This window comes from Pipistrellus hanaki (genome assembly GCF_964339955.1).
Source record: "Pipistrellus hanaki genome assembly, chromosome: 2".
Lineage (NCBI taxonomy): Eukaryota > Metazoa > Chordata > Mammalia > Chiroptera > Vespertilionidae > Pipistrellus > Pipistrellus hanaki.
In genome coordinates, this window is record NC_140504.1 from 156,901,440 (window position 1) to 156,919,663 (window position 18,224).

The 18,224-nt window shown below is 42.8% G+C and overlaps 1 protein-coding gene across 1 annotated transcript in view; it reads right to left on the minus strand.

Annotated features, from left to right (window-relative positions):
* Positions 1 to 18,224, minus strand: part of CACHD1 (cache domain containing 1) — a 230,236-nt gene that overhangs the window by 18,926 nt on the left and 193,086 nt on the right. Inside the window, exons 13-19 of the mRNA XM_084871354.1 lie at positions 16,382 to 16,550; positions 11,606 to 11,748; positions 10,738 to 10,919; positions 8,957 to 9,067; positions 3,292 to 3,414; positions 2,068 to 2,167; positions 1,863 to 1,979 (exon numbers count right to left, since the gene is read on the minus strand). Coding sequence (XP_084727480.1) covers positions 1,863 to 1,979; positions 2,068 to 2,167; positions 3,292 to 3,414; positions 8,957 to 9,067; positions 10,738 to 10,919; positions 11,606 to 11,748; positions 16,382 to 16,550 — 945 coding nt within the window. The remainder of the gene's footprint in view (positions 1 to 1,862; positions 1,980 to 2,067; positions 2,168 to 3,291; positions 3,415 to 8,956; positions 9,068 to 10,737; positions 10,920 to 11,605; positions 11,749 to 16,381; positions 16,551 to 18,224) is intronic.

Genomic DNA, 18,224 nt, shown 5'->3' on the forward strand with positions numbered 1-18,224 from the left:
TTTTCCTTTAGATAATAAACATCTGTTCTTTTAGAATAATAAGATTATTTTAAAACCAAAGCCTCTTTAAGAGGCCGGGGCCCTGCTTCCAGAATAGTTAAACAATTCAAGTAAAGCAAGCACCCTTTTCTTCGTTCTATAACCAGAAAGTGTGATAGCCAGTTTCTTGAATTGCCAACTTTGTCACCATATTAGAAAATCAAAGACTCAAAGGTGTCATTGTAACACAGAGTATGGCCGTTTTTGCCTCCACGTGTAGCCTATGCAGTAGGCCAATGATTTAAAGGCGCGCTTGTTTCCATGCCAGGATCCCCTAACATGTGCGTGGTGAGGATAAGCCTAACTGAGAGCCACGGCACTGAATGCGTTCTTAGAGGTCCAGGCAAATTTTCCATTGCCTGGAAAATGCCCGCCTCTACAGTATAAGCAATAGTATAGGCTTTGCATCCTGTTAGCTCCCATTGCCAGGAATGCTCCTGGTCCATTTTGGAATAACTGATGCCAATAAGAAATTATCCTAATTCATACAGGGGTTGGCAAAAGTAGGTTTACAGCTGTGAGTACATAAAACATACAGTTTATTCTTGCATGATTATTTATTAATTATTGTATTATTTTCCATGTGAACAGCTATAAACCTATTTTTTGCCCATCACTGTATTTCGTTAAAAGATGTCCTACCTTTGTCTCAGGAAATCTTTGTACAAATGATACCGGGGAAGTTAGACTTTCATAGGACAACCTTCCCTGGCAGCTTCCCTCAGATTACGCTCAGGTTTTCAACATCCCCTCTGGAGAGCACTCTCCTCGGAATGACATGGGCTCTGAACGGAGTAATAACACTTTCCTTGTTCTGAACACACTCTCCTTTTCACATATTCATTAAAAAATTCTTCTGTTCCTCCAGAAAACTGTTTTTGCTGTTGCTTTTTTGGAGACTAAGTAGAATTAGGATTTTCATTTAAGCCATCATATCTTTTAAAATCAATTTTAATTATACATTTGGTGATGTAAATATCTATTTTAAATAAAAAGCTTTCTTGCCGAAACCGGTTTGGCTCAGTGGTAGAGAGAGCGTCGGTCTGCGGACTGAAAGGTCCCAGGTTCGATTCTGGTCAGGGGCATGTACGTTGGTTGCGGGCACATCCCCGGTGTGGGGTGTGCAGGAGGCAGCTGGTTGATGTTTCTCTCTCATCGACATTTCTAGCTCTCTATCTCTCTCCCTTCCTCTCTGTAAAAATCAATAAAATATATTAAAAAAAAAAAAAAAAGCTTTCTTCTTTTGGATAACTTTTTGTTTCGAATGTTGGTTCCAACGTTAACCGTTTTAGTGCTTGCCCGGCTAGGATTACTTACAAATTGGTAAGAAAACTCTCAAGATCGGTAATTATATTTAGGTACATTTGCAGTACCTCACATCATAGAGTATTCTAAGCTAAAAAAAAGAAAGGACTTTTGGGTGACGAACATGAGAACCTCCATCTCACAGGGTGGAAGACCAAGAGCTGACCTAAGTTAGCTTCACAAATTTCAGAAGATGGGGTGATGTCTAGAAGACAGGAAGAGAGAAACACGGTGCCACATGTATTCAGACAAGAGAGGGGGAGACGTCAGCAGACGTTCAGTGTCTTTAAGCAAACGACACTGAAACAAAATACCCGGTGGGAGCACTCGCAACAGTCACTTCTCTACTCTGGGCTTTACATCCCACCATTGTCATACTGCGGGGCTGGACTCGGGTCCTGTCCTACCACCCTATAATTCCAACTCAATGGAACAGCCAAGAGTAAGATAACCATCACGGTTATTCTACTTTACATTCCACAGTCGGAAGGAATGCCAGTGTTAAGGAGCAGACTTACCACGAGGCTAGTGTTGAACTTGTAAAACCTCTGTACCGTCCTGTCACTGAAGCTGTTGCACAGGTTTTTCTTGACGAAGTTGGGGTGGTTCAGGATGTCATTGGCCACCAGGGGCTCCTGAGAAGGCCAAGCAGAAGACACAGGCCACGTTATTAATGAGCCGCAGGATGCGGGAGAGCCGAGCTACCAGCGTTGCGACAAATACCTTGTGGGTGATGTGCTGCTGCTCCACAGGCGCGTGGCCCTTGGGGTCAATGAGGGTCGGGTGTGCCACCAGGTAACCCCTGTCCTCCATGATGAAGCACCTGCACCAACACAAGCGACAGCCCTGTCACTGGAGCTGTTTTCCGTGCTTTCACGGAGCATTGGTCTTGCAAGCCCAAAATCAAATTGCATTAATTCCAGGCTCTCAAGAAACATTCATTGATAACATGGAGGACCACTGGCAGTCAGGTAAACAGGCACATCATTCTTGAGGGGGTGGATCAGCATAAGATGAGAGCGTTACATGTGTCTCCGACGTCGCCTACAGTTCATACAGAGTGTGACCATCCAGTCCAAGGAAGGTGGACTCAAAGATCTTTGGCAAGGACGTATAAGCAAGAAATTAATTCTTTATGTGGAGGAGGGAGATTCTGAAAAGCGTGGCCTTGAATGTTTATAGGCACACACTTGAAGCAAACCATACCATTTCTCCTTCCGATGATAAGCATACATAAAATATGACATTCGGGAGACATAAAAAATATATTGGATGGAAATACTAAATAAGTAAAGCCAGAACTGCTTTAATCAAGACTGCATTCTGCTCTGTTTTACCCTACACTCTTCAAAAACAATTTGCCATGAATCCTATATTTCCCCATTAAGGGCCAATGTGAATCTTAGCAGTGATACAAAGCATGGGTCGAGAGATTGAAATAAGAAAGCTATTTTTAAAAGTGGTCTGCATTAAATCAAGGGAATGCCTTTGCTTTGATCAGACATGTTCTTTTGAAATCCAGGCGGAAAAGACTTTTAGTTCCATGGGCCTCTTTCTGGGGAAATGTGAAAGGAGCCATCTAAGCATCTGAAATATCTCACAAGGACTTTGGTTTAATAACTAAGTTAACATCAAAAGTGCTACCCAAGAGTACTCTCTGGTCTTTCTAACACCCCGGGTATAGGAAACCTCTAATCAATGACTTCTAAAGAAACAAGACCTTTCAGAGAATCCTGTGCCACAATTACCCTCTCCGTTATAAGCCAAGTCTGTTTGTCCACATCACAACTGGCATCTTAGAAGAACGTTCTTAATAAAACACTCAGACCACGGATTCGATTTCTGCTCCTGACCATGACAGTGTAGTTGCCATTCAACTAGAGATACCTGACATCATTTTCCTTGTATTTTGCAGCTGGGAAGGAAATGGTGCCCCCAAAAGCTTACCTTATTTTATTGCCGCCGTCTTGGTTACAAACAGGCAACAAGTCCATCAGAACCTTGTAGAAGTACCTAAGCGTGAAGTCAATGCCCATCACAGCCACAGTGTGACCAGAAGACATCTGTGTACTGCATGTGGACAAGATCAATGAGAAGAGGAGGCATGGTTATTTAAAGGTAAAAGCCATGCTCAGCATAAGGACATTGTATGGCATAAGAAACGCATGCCTACTCTTTCTCCACACTTGCCACCCCTATAAAAACAATCAACTAAATAACTGAGCTAGCATAACATGGAGATGTGACGAGAGGAAAAGTTAAGACGAAAAGGTAGAACTTTCTAAAAAAAAAAAAAAAAAAAAGACCAGCCCAAATAAGGTGCAGCTGTGGAATATGGCTAGTCCTGACTATAGATGTTCAGATTACTGGATTACTCTTCGGCAAGAATATGAGGGTGGGAGGGAATAGGCATCAAGTAGCAGGCTGGATGTGTGGCTACTATGATTCCTCACAACAGGGGACCTATCAGACACGGAGCCTGAGTGATCCCCTTAACTATAGGTATAGAAACTGAGATCTCCCAAAGGTTAACTGACTGGTGTAAGGTCACAAAAAATTTAGTCAAAACAAGTTTTCTTTCTATAATATAATACTAACGCTGGCTCCATGCAAAACACAACTCATATTTTAGAACAAGACTCTCCTGGTCCATAGGCTAGATTTTTCACGATTGGAAAATACTAGTCTCAAAAGCAGGAGTGCCAAGGAAGACAAAGTTGGGCAGTAACAACATGGAGCTACCCTTTTAGCACTGGAATCAAGCAGATCTGGGATTAAATCCTGGCCCTGTTGGTTTCTATCTTTGTGGCTCCCGAGACAATACTTAACCTTTTAAATTTCAGTTTTCTCATCTGAAAGTGGGGATAATAATCTACCTATTTCATAAAGCTATTAAATGAGGTAGTATATTTACAGTACTTAGCAAATTGCCAAACATATAAAAAAAACAACATCCAATAAGATGTTTTAGAAAAGTTATTCTTAAAAAACCCCCAACTATATAGGGTTTAAAACTCAGATCTAGACAGCATGAATTCATTACTCTTTCAGAGAAACTGCTAGATGTCTATCAGAAACACTGGCTTCTCACTTGGAACCTAGGTTCTTTTTAATCTATGTCCATGAGAGGGCTCCTTTTGTGGCTGGGAGTTTTCGAGGTTTACCCAACACAGCACATTCCAAGAGTCCATAATTATCATTGTCCACCCAACTGATCTCTTAATAAAGAAAATACCAAAAGAAAAATAGCAATGTTATTGACAAAAATCTTTTAAAAATATTTTATTGAATTTTTTTTTTTTTTTTTTTTTTTTATAGAATGGAAGGGAGAGGGATAGGGAGTTAGAAACATCAATCAGCTGTCTCCTGCACACTTTCAACTGGGGATGTGCCCACAACCAAGGTACATGCCCTTGACCGGAATCGAACCTGGGATCCTTCAGTCTGCAGGCTGACGCTCTATCCCCTGAACCATCCCGGTTAGGGTGACAAAAATCTTAAAAATTTTAATTGGAAAGTTCAGAAGGAACTTCTCAAAGTGAAATCCTCTTTTGGAAAATCAGAATTTGGGAGTGAAATTAGCCTTGCCATGTAGACAAATTAGCTATTGCCTCAATAGAAGCCTCCTTAATACTGAAGTAATTTAAATTCCACCGTGAGAGAAATTAATGACTGAATTACCTTACATGGGATTTGTGCTTCAGAGCAAATGTTTTCCTGAAGAATCAGTTAAAGAAATTTAAACCTCTTTTGGTTGTCCAGGAGAGTGATGAGTCTAAATAACAGCCACATTATGATAATAGTATCAGCTTCCATTTACTGAATAGACACAACTGATAGGCACTCTGGTATCATTTCAAAGATGTCTTCACAGAAAACTTATGAGGCATTATCTTTTCTAGAAAATGGAAGCTTGGGAGGTTGAAGTCTTTGGCCAAAGCCCCACAGTGAACAACTAGTGGAAGCAGGAATTTAAAGTCAGTGTCTGCAACTCCAAAGTATATAGTGCCCCTAACCATTAGGCTACACTGCCTCCTTAAGAGTTTCCAAGCAATTTTACATGATCTACTTAATCTTTTGCAAAGATGTCAGAAAGGAATTATAGTTCCTGCTTAATAAATGAAAAATGAGGTTTAGAATGGTTAGAAGACTTAAACAAGATTGATAACCCTTTATTTATGGCACAGAGTCCAGTATAGAAATCTGGCTCTTTCTACACTGCTTCTGCTGCCTCAGTAAAAAATACAACTCAGGTTTTTGGGGACAAGTTAAGATGATGTCCTCTGACTGTCATCTGCTCCAATATGATCCACATACTGAAGTAAAAGCATGCATATTGCCCTTGTAAGTCTAACATTCATATTTCACCTGCATTTCAAAATGTACACTGTTACCATAGCAACTCTCAAAGATTACCATAGAGAAATCAAACCACGCTTACATTTCTATATACAATAGACCATGCTGTTTGTGAGATTTTCTCTGCCAAGGACTCATCTGATCGGTCCCTAATCACTAACTCTACTTCATCATCTTTATCAGCATTACCATTCTCCAAAGATGCACACCTCAATTCTCAGGCCACTAATGATGTTCTTGGAAGAATCTGATAAGTGAGCATTGAGTTAGAAAAGCTCCTCCCCAAGCTATCAGCCAAACCACTGCCAGAAACCAAGGATAAATGAGGATGCCTCCTGATAAGCTGACCATCAGCTTAAGTTCTCTCTTCTGACCTATGAAAATGCCAGCTGATAAAAATAGCTGCCATTTAGTTGGGATTTGATATTGTCAAGTACGGAGCTACGCATTTTACACCAATCACCTCATTCAACAAGGGCATTGTCACTGTTGTGCATATAAGGTCAGGAGGTCATGGAATAATATTAATAACTATGTAACATGTATTGAGCCCTTACCATGTGGCAGGCACTGCTCTAAGAGCTTCAGATGAATTATTTAATACAATCATTGATGAATCTTTTGAGATAGAACCAAATATCCCTTTTTCATAGGTGAGGAAACCAAGGCAAGAAGGAACTTGTTTATAGTCATACAAATAGTAAGTGGCAAATCTACCTTTTTAGAGCAGAATCAGATCTTAGGAGGAGGTTAGGTTCTCAAGCTGGCATAGATTCACTAGCAATTATTTGGAAAAAAAACAACTGCCTTTGCAGAGAGCACCAATACACCCCTTAAAGCTACAGAGGCTTTGCTTGAGAACCAGAAGAGGTGGTTGACTTGCGTTATAAACTGTGTTGAATGAAAAGCACACGGCTTTAAATAAGAAAAGCATGCTCAGCTGAGAAAAATGTCCAAACAACAAGTCCCCAAGACTGTACATTGATCAAGGCAAGAGCGGGTACTTAATTCCTGGAATTCATTCTCACTGAGTGACTGGCGGTCAGAACCCAGGATTTCAACGGCCATTTAACTCTTGCTACACTCAAACAACTAACCTTGCATAGTTTAAACACACTCTAAAGACGAACCAAATAAGGAAATTGGATGCAGGTATTTCTAATTTGAAAGCCTATCTCATTTCCACCATGCTTCATTTGGACTAACACCGTAAATATCTTTAAGTAAACTCAATGAAAGTTCTTCCATCCATTCAAACCCCAACAAAAAAATATGTACATGTGCCCATGTACATGAGCCTAAAAATCTGCACCTTCCTGTGGCAACCCCACACCACCAGCAAAAGGAATGCTGTATGGAAGGTAGAAGGAAGAGCTCAGGGGGCTGGACAATGAGTGGCCAGGTGGGAGAAGCCTGATGGAATGCCAGAGACTAAGGAAGAAACACACGGGTCGTTGTTTGCAGCCTACCTCCCAATGCTATCTTTCAGAGCCCATTCCATTGTCAGCAAAGGCCCAGGGAACTGCTGCCCCCTCAAAGAAATCACCTTTGTTTACCTTTTCTCAACTGATCAGTGTAGGAGAGATGGCAAGCCTAGCTATTCAGACAATAGTAGGCGTATGCCTAGCAGATGGTCTGTTAATGAAAGCATGGAAAAAATCTGTTCTAACTGAGCGTTTCCTTGTTGACATGTGAAATATTACATTATGGGAGCAGCTGATTGAGCCAAACAGATACAGTGCCCTGCAAAGGAATCAACGCTTGGCTGGCAGCAGGGCCCTGCTTTCCACGGAGACACAGGTCATGATTGAAATTCCACACAGAGCTGCTTCCAAATTCCTACTCCCAATGAACCTGCCTTAGAAGAATTTACTGAATGTCAATCACTTGGTATATAATGAGCACCAGCGAGAAGCATAAGGTTGAGCAAGGAAACCTGTCTCCCATAAATTTTAAGATATCATTACAGGTACTCATCAAAATATGGTCTTTCTTGGTTACTAGGGAAAAACAGCTATTTGTATAATGAAGGGATTAAAACAGTTTAATGTGTTTGACTTGCCTCTCCACCCAACATTTCACTGACATTTGTAGTTTAAATACCGAAACTTCAAAACTAGGAAATATACAGCACCCTAAATATATTTACAGTGATAACTGACATTTTATAGCATTACGGAAAAATCAATTTTCAAAATGCCTTTTTATTTTTCTGGAGGCAGTGGGAGGGCAAAGTAAAAACAACAGACTCCTATATGGTTCTAAAGTTAGACTGCAATATAAGAGGTAATAAAATTGATGTCTTGATACTTTTCTCTCTTCACGCTCCCTTCTTTCGGAAAACAGTCTCTGGTAATGATTAATTGTCAGGCTCCTATTGCTATTTCTTTGATTGGGGTAAGCCTGGCATTTCTACAACTTGCTCTAGTGATTCTAACATCTTTCTTTTTCTTCTTCATAAGCATCATCCTGGTTGACAAGAACAGGGTAAGAGTTTTTCATGACTCAACCACGATAGCCTTGTGAGGTGGTGTTATCCCCATTTTACAGATTGCAGAGGGAAGCCCAGGGAATCCGAGAGGACATGGCTAAAGAAGACACTCAAGCCCTGGCCAGTTTGGCTCAGTGGCCAGAGCATAAGCCTGCAGACTGAAGGATGCCAGGTTCAATTTCGGTCAAGGAAACATGTCTAGCTGAAACCGGTTTGGCTCAGTGGATAGAGTGGATAGAGCGTCGGCCTGCGGACTGAAGGGTCCCAGGTTTGATTCCGGTCAAGGGCATGTACCTTAGTTGAAGGCACATCCCCAATAGAAGGTGTGCAGGAGGCAGCTGGTTGATGTTTCTCTCTCATCGATGTTTCTAACTCTCTATCCCTCTCCCTTCCTCTCTGTAAAAAATCAATTATATATCTATATATATCTATCTATCTATCTATCTATCTATATCTATATCTATATCTATATCTATATCTATATCTATATATATGAATGAAACATGTCCAGGTTACGGGTTCAATCCCCTGTAGGGGCCACACAGGAGGCAGCTGATCCATGACTCTCATCATTGATGTTTCTACCTCTCTCTCTCCCTCTTTCTTCCTCTCTCTGTAATCAATTAAAACATAAAAAAAAGAAAACCATCAAACCTCATCTTGCTTCACTTCAAAGGCTACACTTTTGCCATTAATCTATTCAAATTTTCAAAATACCCTTGCCATGTTCAAGAAATGACTAAAAATTAATGAAAATATTACCTGGATGAATGAATTGTATGGCTAATAGTCACCACGTAGCCAGCTCCTCCAACATCTAAGTAAGGGCCAGTCAAAGAAATCAGCCCTGGATTAGCTACCGCATGCAGATACCTAGTAGAGACCAAAGACAGTCACGTTATTTTAGGATATGAACAACTATGTAAATTTCAAAGAAAAGGGAGCTGGTAACCCAAAAAAATATTTATGGGGGGCTGGGTGAAAAAAGTGAAGAAACTGAGAAGTGCAGATTGGTAGTTAAAAAATAGTCATGGGGACACAAAGTAAAGGATAGGAAATATAGTCAATAATATTGTAATAACTATGTATGGTGCCAGGTGGGTACGGGAAGTATCAGGGAGAACACTTTGTAAAGTTACGTATATGATTGTTCAACCACTACAATATACATCTGAAGCTAATATAAAATAATACTGAATACAACTGTAATTGAAAAAAAAGTTTAAAATGGTAAAAGTATTTACTATAAATAGTGCCTGTGTTACAACAAAATTCAAAAGGGTTCATAACTTTTATGCCTGACCATAGTAGCATCAACACAAGAGGTCAAGAAAATCTAAAATTCTCCTCTAAAAAAGATACTGAACTCAGGATATGTCTAATCTTTTAACAAGACCTGTAGTCTAGATCAGTGGTACCCAACCTTTTTTTTCTTATATCATGCCCCACCTAACATCTCTAGAATCCTGATGCCCCCGTGACATATAATTCTTATTATTCAGAAAGTGAACTCCTGTTCATGTGGAAGAAGTCTAAAACACCATTAACTTGATCTAGACAAGCTTCCAAAGAACACGGCATCCATGAAAGAGAAGAACAAAAGAATGAAAAGACAGCTGAAATACTGAGGAAGAAATCACTAAGAAATTGTTTAATAATAATAATAATATGAAGCAATATAAAAAATAGCAAATAAAATTTCAAAACATATAACAGAGAGCTGAAATGCATAAATGTCATAATATATATTTATGTGCTGTTTATGAGAACCCTAGAACCATAAGAAATGCAAAAAATTCACTGTTGATACCTCTCGAATTGCCCCTCTTGAAAGTCAAATTGCCTCCCTGTGGGGCAGGTGCCCCACCTTGGGAATCACTGGTCTACATGTTTTAGAGACTAAAATAAAAGTAAATTAATGAATGAGGTAGGAACAAATACAACTGGGCACATAGAAATGCATCCTGGATTGGGAAAGGTGGGGAAACAGGCAATAAAACAATAGCCGATTCATTAGTGACTTAGTTTCCAAGAAGCACAAGACGAGAAATCTTGTTTTTATGCCCAAATTGCTCCCCTGCTATACCATCTGACTAGCATTTGTTTTTGAAAAATAAGAGTAAAAAGCTCAGAAGTTTAAAAAAAAAAGTTTTTGAATTCATACTTGTTTATTTTCCAGAGGTCATACCTGAGCTGCAATTGCATGCAATAATCATGCTCAGTGACATTAAGCATACCCACTATAGACACACTGCACACAAGGTAGAATCAAACGAACTACTAGGAATGGAAATGGCTGAACATACAGCATTTTGGTCTCAAGATTTCAATGAAGAGATAAAAACACTGCACACAGAGGAAACCCACAAAGCTGTTGCTAGTACATTAAAAACAACAACACACTATTGAAAAAACATGTTTTCAACTGCCATGAAAGTACCTTCTTTACTGTGACCGCCTGAAGTTGCTTTATAGTTATGTACTTATCATGTCTCTCCAGGGTTTGGGGGGAACCTTTGATAGTGGAAGCCCTAAAAACTCACCATTGTCTCCTAGTGGGATCAAATGCTTTGTCCATGAGGGAACCAGGATAAATTCTGAGGACGCCATTGGGTGTTGCTATGTAACGGCGGACAATGTAAGTGTTCAGGCTGCTCATTTCCATTTGTGTCATCCATTCATCTGTGACGTGGCTGGTAGCCATTACTTCATTTCTGACAGAGAACTGGGAGACAAAGGACGACATAGCGGGGATCCTTTAAGATGCACATGAAAGGAGAGGGGACCGCTGGCAGCGCTGCCCGGCGCTCTCCGGCGGGGAAGCCAAGCCCAATTACTTCTTCAGAGTCTTGCCCCAGCAGATGGGCACAGCCAAACTTGGGGGAAACAAAAGCTTACTGAAATGCAGTCCGTGGATGTGGGAATGGGATTTACTCCATTGTTCACCTCTGGGAGGCTTTCTGCTTTTAAGAGGACAGATCCTACAGAAGTATTTAGACACACACACACACACACACACACACACACACACACACACACACAGCAGCTAAATCTCTGCTCCTTTAACGTCATCATAGTGATCTCAACAGACAATAGGGGCTCTTTTCTTCTCTCTCCTGGGAAAAACAGGCCTGGGAAAGTGTCCCTGGTCTCTCACTCACACCCCCACCTAGAACACCCCTCGTGCAGCTGAGGCCTGAAAGAGCTTGCTCATCTGGCTCCAGGCTTCTTCATCCATCAGAAGGGGCATCCCCGATCAGCCTCCCCTGGCCACATGCTGTCTTTCTGGCTCTCCAGCCGAGAGGCACAGATCCAGGGACTGGGCTTCCCACTTCCAAGATTCACAGCCAGCAGGTCCGCCAGGCCTGGGGGACAGGGCACCCCGGGATGGGGCCCCACGCCAGCACTCACTTTGAGCCCCGGGTTGGCAATGAGGCGGGTGTTGTCACTGAGGTAGGCTGTGTAGTGCTCCACCATGCGCTTTGTCTCGGGCTGGCTGAGGTGCTCGTAGGGGGAGGAAAAGCTGCCAGCAGACAGCATGACGGTTGGACTCTCTGAAAGACAGCAGACAAAGCAGGCCTGAGAACGCCGGGCCTTCCTCTCAGGCTCCCACAGAAGCACCCCTAAGCCCTGCCAGCCTGTCTGCCGTGGGGGCTCAGAGTCTCCCAGAGGAAAGCAAAGAGCTCGACGTGGAGCTACAATCATGAGTGAACCAGAAGAGATACACGTAAAATATATGCAAGTGCTGATATGGCCAACGTTCAAAATGCCTGAGAGCTATCCATGGTATACTTATTAGGAGTCAGACTGGGTTGAACCTGGGCTCCACCGTTTCCTGGCTGCATGGTGTTGGGCAAAAGTTGTATTGCAAAGTGTGTGTTTGTGTGTGTGTGGTGGGCGGGAGAGGGGGTCGGGGGGAGGGAGAGAGATAATTGCACCAACCTTACAGAGTTATGGGGAGAACTGCATCAGTTAACATATTATGTAAAGCAAATGAGTTAAATGTAAAGCACGCAGATCGGTGCTTGGCACACGGCAAGTGCTCTAAGTGCTAACCATTATTGTTCGCCCTAGTATTAGTATCTAGGAAGAAAAATGGAATATTGGTGTCAATGAAAAAATAAAATAAAATAAAATAAAAGACTCTCACAGACGGGTACAGCCAAACTTGGCATAAACAAAAGCCTGCAGAAAGATCGTAGTTACCTAGACATGTGTAACTGTGGATCCCATCTAAGAGGAAAAGCCCTGTTCTCCAGGACAGAGATGCTCAGGGAATTACATGATAACTTACAAACACTACATGTTTTGGGCTTTGAAATTTTCCATTATTCATTCTTATATTATTAAAAGCTTTAGAATCCTGTGTCCAACTTCATTTAAATCTATGGGTCACTTTCTATTCCTTTTATTAGTTCTCACTCACGGTGTCCTGTTTCCTTGTGGCCTAGTTATTTCTGACTGTGCTGGACGTTGTACTTAAACACAAATTAGTAAGAATTGTTGAGGCCTAACAGGATGGGAATACCTTCCTCCAGAGAGGACTGTTGTGTGTTTCTGCCAGGTTCCCCTCCTCTATCCTCCCCAGAGGGGGCAGGTGGTAAGGGTGAAACACATCCCAATAAGGAGACCGGATATTAGCCTAAGTGACGCATGGTGGGATTTTGGTATTCAACTAGTCCACGACTAGTTAATGCCTGAGATTCCTTAGACCACACAGATAACAGGAATCCAAAGTCAAGGGTTAATTTAGTTTTAATTCATCCTTACTCTCAAGATGAAGTCTGATAAGACCTCTGCTAAAAACATGTATGTGGAAGCGGTGCTTTATTTATTAGTCTCCACCTTCTGGAGACCTGGGATTTTTTTTAAATATATATATATATTATTGATTTTTTTCAGAGAGGAAGAGAGAGGGATAGAGAATTAGAAACATCAATGAGAGAGAATCATAGATCAGCTGCCGGAATCGAACCTTGGAACTTTCAGTCTGCAGGCCGACTCTCTATCCACTGAGCCAAACAGGTTTCGGCTGGAGACCTGGGATTTGATTTCTGCCTCTGCCCTCAGCCATAAGCTACTTAAAGCACAGTTTAATTTCACAGTTGTTTCTTCTGGATTGGTAAATATGTTCACTGCAAAAGTGGCTTTAAGCTGTTCACTTTCTTCTGTGAGTTCTTAGATTTTCCTATATGTTGACCCAGGACCTACATATCATGTTGATGCTTTTCAAGAAGAATTTTTATTTATTTTTTATTTTTATTTTTAAAATATATTTTATTGATTTTTTACAGAGAGGAAGAGAAAGGGATAGAGAGCTAGAAACATCTATGAGAGAGAATCATCGATCAGCTGCCTCTTGTACACCCCCTACTGGGGATGTGCCCGCAACCAAGGTACATGCCCTTGACCGGAATCGAACCCGGGACCTTTCAGTCCGCAGGCTGATGCTCTATCCACTGAGCCAAACCAGTTTCGGCTCAAGAAGAATTTTTAAAAAAGGGGTTTCCATCCAGGAGTTTTGTTGTCCTCAGGATAGGTCAGGATTATGTAGTTCACCATTACAAGAGAGGTTGCTCCTACGAATGCTGTCTCATCTCATTCTCATGCTATCAGCAGGGGGTAGCCTGGGAGTTTATTATTCTATTCATATCTAAGAGGCTTAAAAAGGCAGGCTGCCTAGCAGTGTGCTGTGTTCATGGCCTTCGTGCAGGAATGTGCCAGAGAATGAGGACTGTCTCTGGACTCAGAGAGCTTAGGACTCAGTTGGAGTGACAAGGAATTTTAAAAAGGAGAAAGAAAACAGGAATATAAGAATCATGCAATAATATAAGAAATGTTAAAAGGCAACACAGTATTTCAGAGACAAAGGAGTAGGGCCAGAGGTAAGAGGAGAGGCACCTTGGGGAGTGGGCCTTTCTTGTTGTGACAGAAACTTGCATTTTAGAAAAGCTTGCTGCCGTAAGAGGGATTGAGGGAGGGAGAGAACCAAGCACGAGAGAGGACACAAGGCTTTCTGTCTAGAAGGTACCCATATGCTTCTATACATACATGTGTATCTAACCACAATGGATTATATACACAATGGATTATTTACTTCTTTGTGTTCCAGGAAAGACAACGCCCCTCCGTCAGCTCTCCTGTGGGAGCGCTGATACGTATTTGACGCATTGCCTCAAAATCTCCATTGTCTATGGAATTAGATGGAACCCACTTATGTGCCATTCCCTTTTTATTATAATGATTTTGCTTCACTTTCATTACCAACTGGTACTAAACTGCTCTCCATGACCCCCCCACATTGTCCTGGAGTGAGAGGGGGTTCTACTGCCCAGGAGAAGTTGGGTGGTGAAAGTGTCTAGTGAAAATCAGCTGCGGGCTTGAGGTCTGTCTGTGTGATGTAGGATCGGTCCATTCATCTCATGCAAAGCATGTGAGTTGATAAAGTACGTGTTCTGACCATTTCTATTAGGCAGCACCGGGCACCTGAAATACAATGCAATCCCCCAAGTCTAATGCAAAAGTTTCCAGTCGTCCCATTATGAAAAGTAAAAGCAAATAGGTTAATTTTACCAGTATAGTTTATGAAATCCAATCTATCCAAAACTTTATCACTCTAACATGAAATCAACATAAAAGGTTAAGTATTTTACACTTACAGTGAATCCCAACTTGGACTAGTCACATGTCATGTGCTCAGTAGCCACACGAGGCTAGTGGCTACCACACCGGGCAGTGCAGCTATGAGGGTTACTCCAAAGGACGTCAACAGTCTAGGCTCAAGCTGTTGTCTCGTCTAGAAAAACTGCTGCACTTCACCATCTCAAAGCTCAGAATAGTGACCTCACGTTCACCAGCAATCATGCTTACCTTGCCCCCACAGCACTTAGGAGAAGCACGCACACACTAGCCCTTCAGTAAGCATTTCTTGAAAATGTGAATTAAAAAGCATCCATATTCTTGTGCATAAAAACCAAAGACAAAACCTAAATTGAACAAATGAACACAAGTAGACTCTCACCTTTTCTGATGGACATCTCTGACCCTTCCCCAGTGTCTACACTGTTGGACCATGTCCTGGGAGACTGCTCCCCTGATCTCCTAACCAGACAGAAACTCCATAGGACAAAGTTTAAACAAGGAACGCAAACACAACGCTCTCCTGTATAACCAACAGTCTCTGTGGTGGCTTCTATCCTTGATCCTCTTCCCACCTGTGTGCCCTCGACTAGTGTGCTGGCTGCCTCATAATTCTTATTAATAGTAATCAATTTTAAACCCTAAGTATTTCAACAGTGGAAAGGAGAAGTTTACAGAACTGTGAGCACACTGTGTTGTATCGACAGTGCACACCACAAGTGCCCAGCATGGGCCTGGCACACGGCAGCTTGCAATACAGGAGGTGACACCGTGGCCCAGGAGGTGACATGAATCACATCACAGCCTTGCTGCTTTCTGTGCTACCGTGGGAACATCCGTGTTGCCAATAAACCCGATGGCCTCATCTATAATAGGTCAACTCAGATGATGAATGTCGAACGCCTGGCTCATACAAATACAAATTCCCTTTGGCTTTCTTTGCCTATTTCCTAAGCTCTTTGGAAGACAGGGGCCTGTGGCAGACACAGCTATGTGATATAGATATATAGGGATTCCTTTTACTATTTCTCCACTTTCTGCCCTCTATCCTCCCAGATCTCCATACCTGATTTTAGTAGGCCATCTTTGCGACTCTCTTGGGTGAACTGTCTCTGGGCCACTACAGCCCCTTTGCCGGCACTGGCAGAAAACTGACAGTGACTATGGAATAGAAAAGTGCAGCACCTTTCTTGAGTCTGAGCAAATGTACAATTTATACTCCAAAGCACCTTCAGGATCAGGGTTGGGCTGAGGCTGGGAGCTTACCGAAAATTCAACTCTTGCTTGCTTTCTCCTCCTTCCCTATCCTGTTTCCCTCACTTGGTCACTGGTTTCCTCTGAGAATCCACCCGTAATAAATCATTCACATACACATCCTCATCTCAGTGACTGCTGGAGAACTCCAAGGCCTGGCCTCAAAATGTTTTCACATTTGTATCCTGAAACTAGCACTGCAGGCCTGCACATTTAAAAAAAATTCAAACTGATTATGTATGGTGAACGGTTATGACTAAGACCACAGAGAAGCTGAGCAGTGCAAGACTTTACCTAGCGTGGCCAGCTGTTTGAAGTGGAGGCAAGCACTGGGCTGGCCCAGGAGGTCCAGCCGGTGGTACAGCAGCTTGCTGCTGGGCACCGTGTTGAGGTTCTTCAGTTGTCTGACAGGTATTTCTGGTTGTATCACCACAATACAGAGAATAAAGGAAGTGTCTTGTACCTGGAAAAAAAAATTATAAAGAATTTCTAATACAGAAAATGAAGGTCCCTGGGAATTCTGCTCTCTCTGTCTTCTATCCCACATGGAAAAGTATTTGATGAGGGAATGAAATACACTATCTCTGGCAAAAGATTACATTTTATGTTTTCTATTTTCCTTTCTGAAAGAGGGAAATGAATGTATGGGACCAGAAATCATAGAGCTAACGAAGCAATTAGAAACTGGAACTTGAGCCCCTTTGACACAATGACCCCAGCCCTCCTTTGCTTTATTTAAGCAAGAGTATGGCATGAGAACATGACCTTTATGGGGTTTGTGATGTATTAGAAAATACATAGTTGCTTTTGCAATGAGTGTTTTTATTTATTTTATTTTTTAAAATATATTTTCATTTATTTCAGAGAGGAAGGGAGGAGAGAGAAATAGAAACATCAATGATAAGAGAGACTCATCAATCGTCTGCCTCCTGGACACCCCACCCTGGGGATTGAGCCCGAACCTGGGCATGTGTCCTGACCAGGGATCGAACTGTGAACTCCTGGTTCATAGGTCAATGCTCAATCACTGAGCCACGCTGGCCGGGCACAACGAGTGTTTTTGGAGCTGCCGATTTTGAAAGCAAAATATGACTCCGCATATACAACCCATACCGAATCTGGTTTATTCATTGTATTCTCCACCTTCTCTTTTCTTTTTTTTTTTTTTTTTTTTTTTTTTTTTTTTTTTTTTTTTTTTTTTAAATCAATCTTTATTGTTCATATTATTACAAAGGTTCCTCATTTCTTCCCCCCTCCACCAGGTTCCCACCCCACCCTCTGCCCCCTCCCCATCCCCCATTGTCCTCATCCATAGGTGCACAGTTTATGTTCAGTCTCTTCCTCCCTCCCTTTCCCCGATAGTAAATCCCTTTTCAGATAGTAAATCTGTTACTTAGCATTATCTCATATCAATAATACCTCCACATGCCCAATGATACACTTCACACAAAAGACATTTCCAAATAGGTCAACCAGCCTCATCCAGGCCCCACCCAAGGCACTTACAGATCAACACCCCAGCGCTATACTAACTCAACACATCCAGATCTAAGCCTTCATCACTTGATTCAGCAGACCCTCAAGTTTCCGCAAAAGTTTCCAGCCATGTCTGAGAGGCAGCCGTGGGCAGGTACAGGCGAGGAGCGAGCTGTTTCGGGCCTGGCTGCTCCGGGCCTGGCCTCTGTTGCTCTGGTTCGTTCCACAACCAGCTGCTCCGGGTCTGGTCACTGCTGCTCCCGATCTAGTTGCTCTGGACTTGGCTGTTGCTGCTACAAGCCTGGCCGCACCCGACCCGGCTGCTCTGGGACCGGTTGCTCCGGTCCCGGCCGCTCCGGGCCTGGCCGCTCCCAGCCTGAAAGCCGCTGCTCTGGGCCTGGCTGCTCCCAGCCTGGCAGCCATTGCTCCTGGCCTGGCCGCACCAGACCCGGCTGCTCCGGGCCTGGCCGCTCCCAGCCTGGCAGCCGCTGCTCCTGGCCTGGCCGCACCAGACCCGGCTGCTCCGGGCCTGGCCGCTGCCAGCCTGGCAGCCGCTGCTCCGGGCCTGGCCGCACCAGACCCGGCTGCTCCGGGCCTGGCCGCTCCCAGCCTGGCAGCCGCTGCTCCGGGCCTGGCCGCACAAGACCCGGCTGCTCCGGGC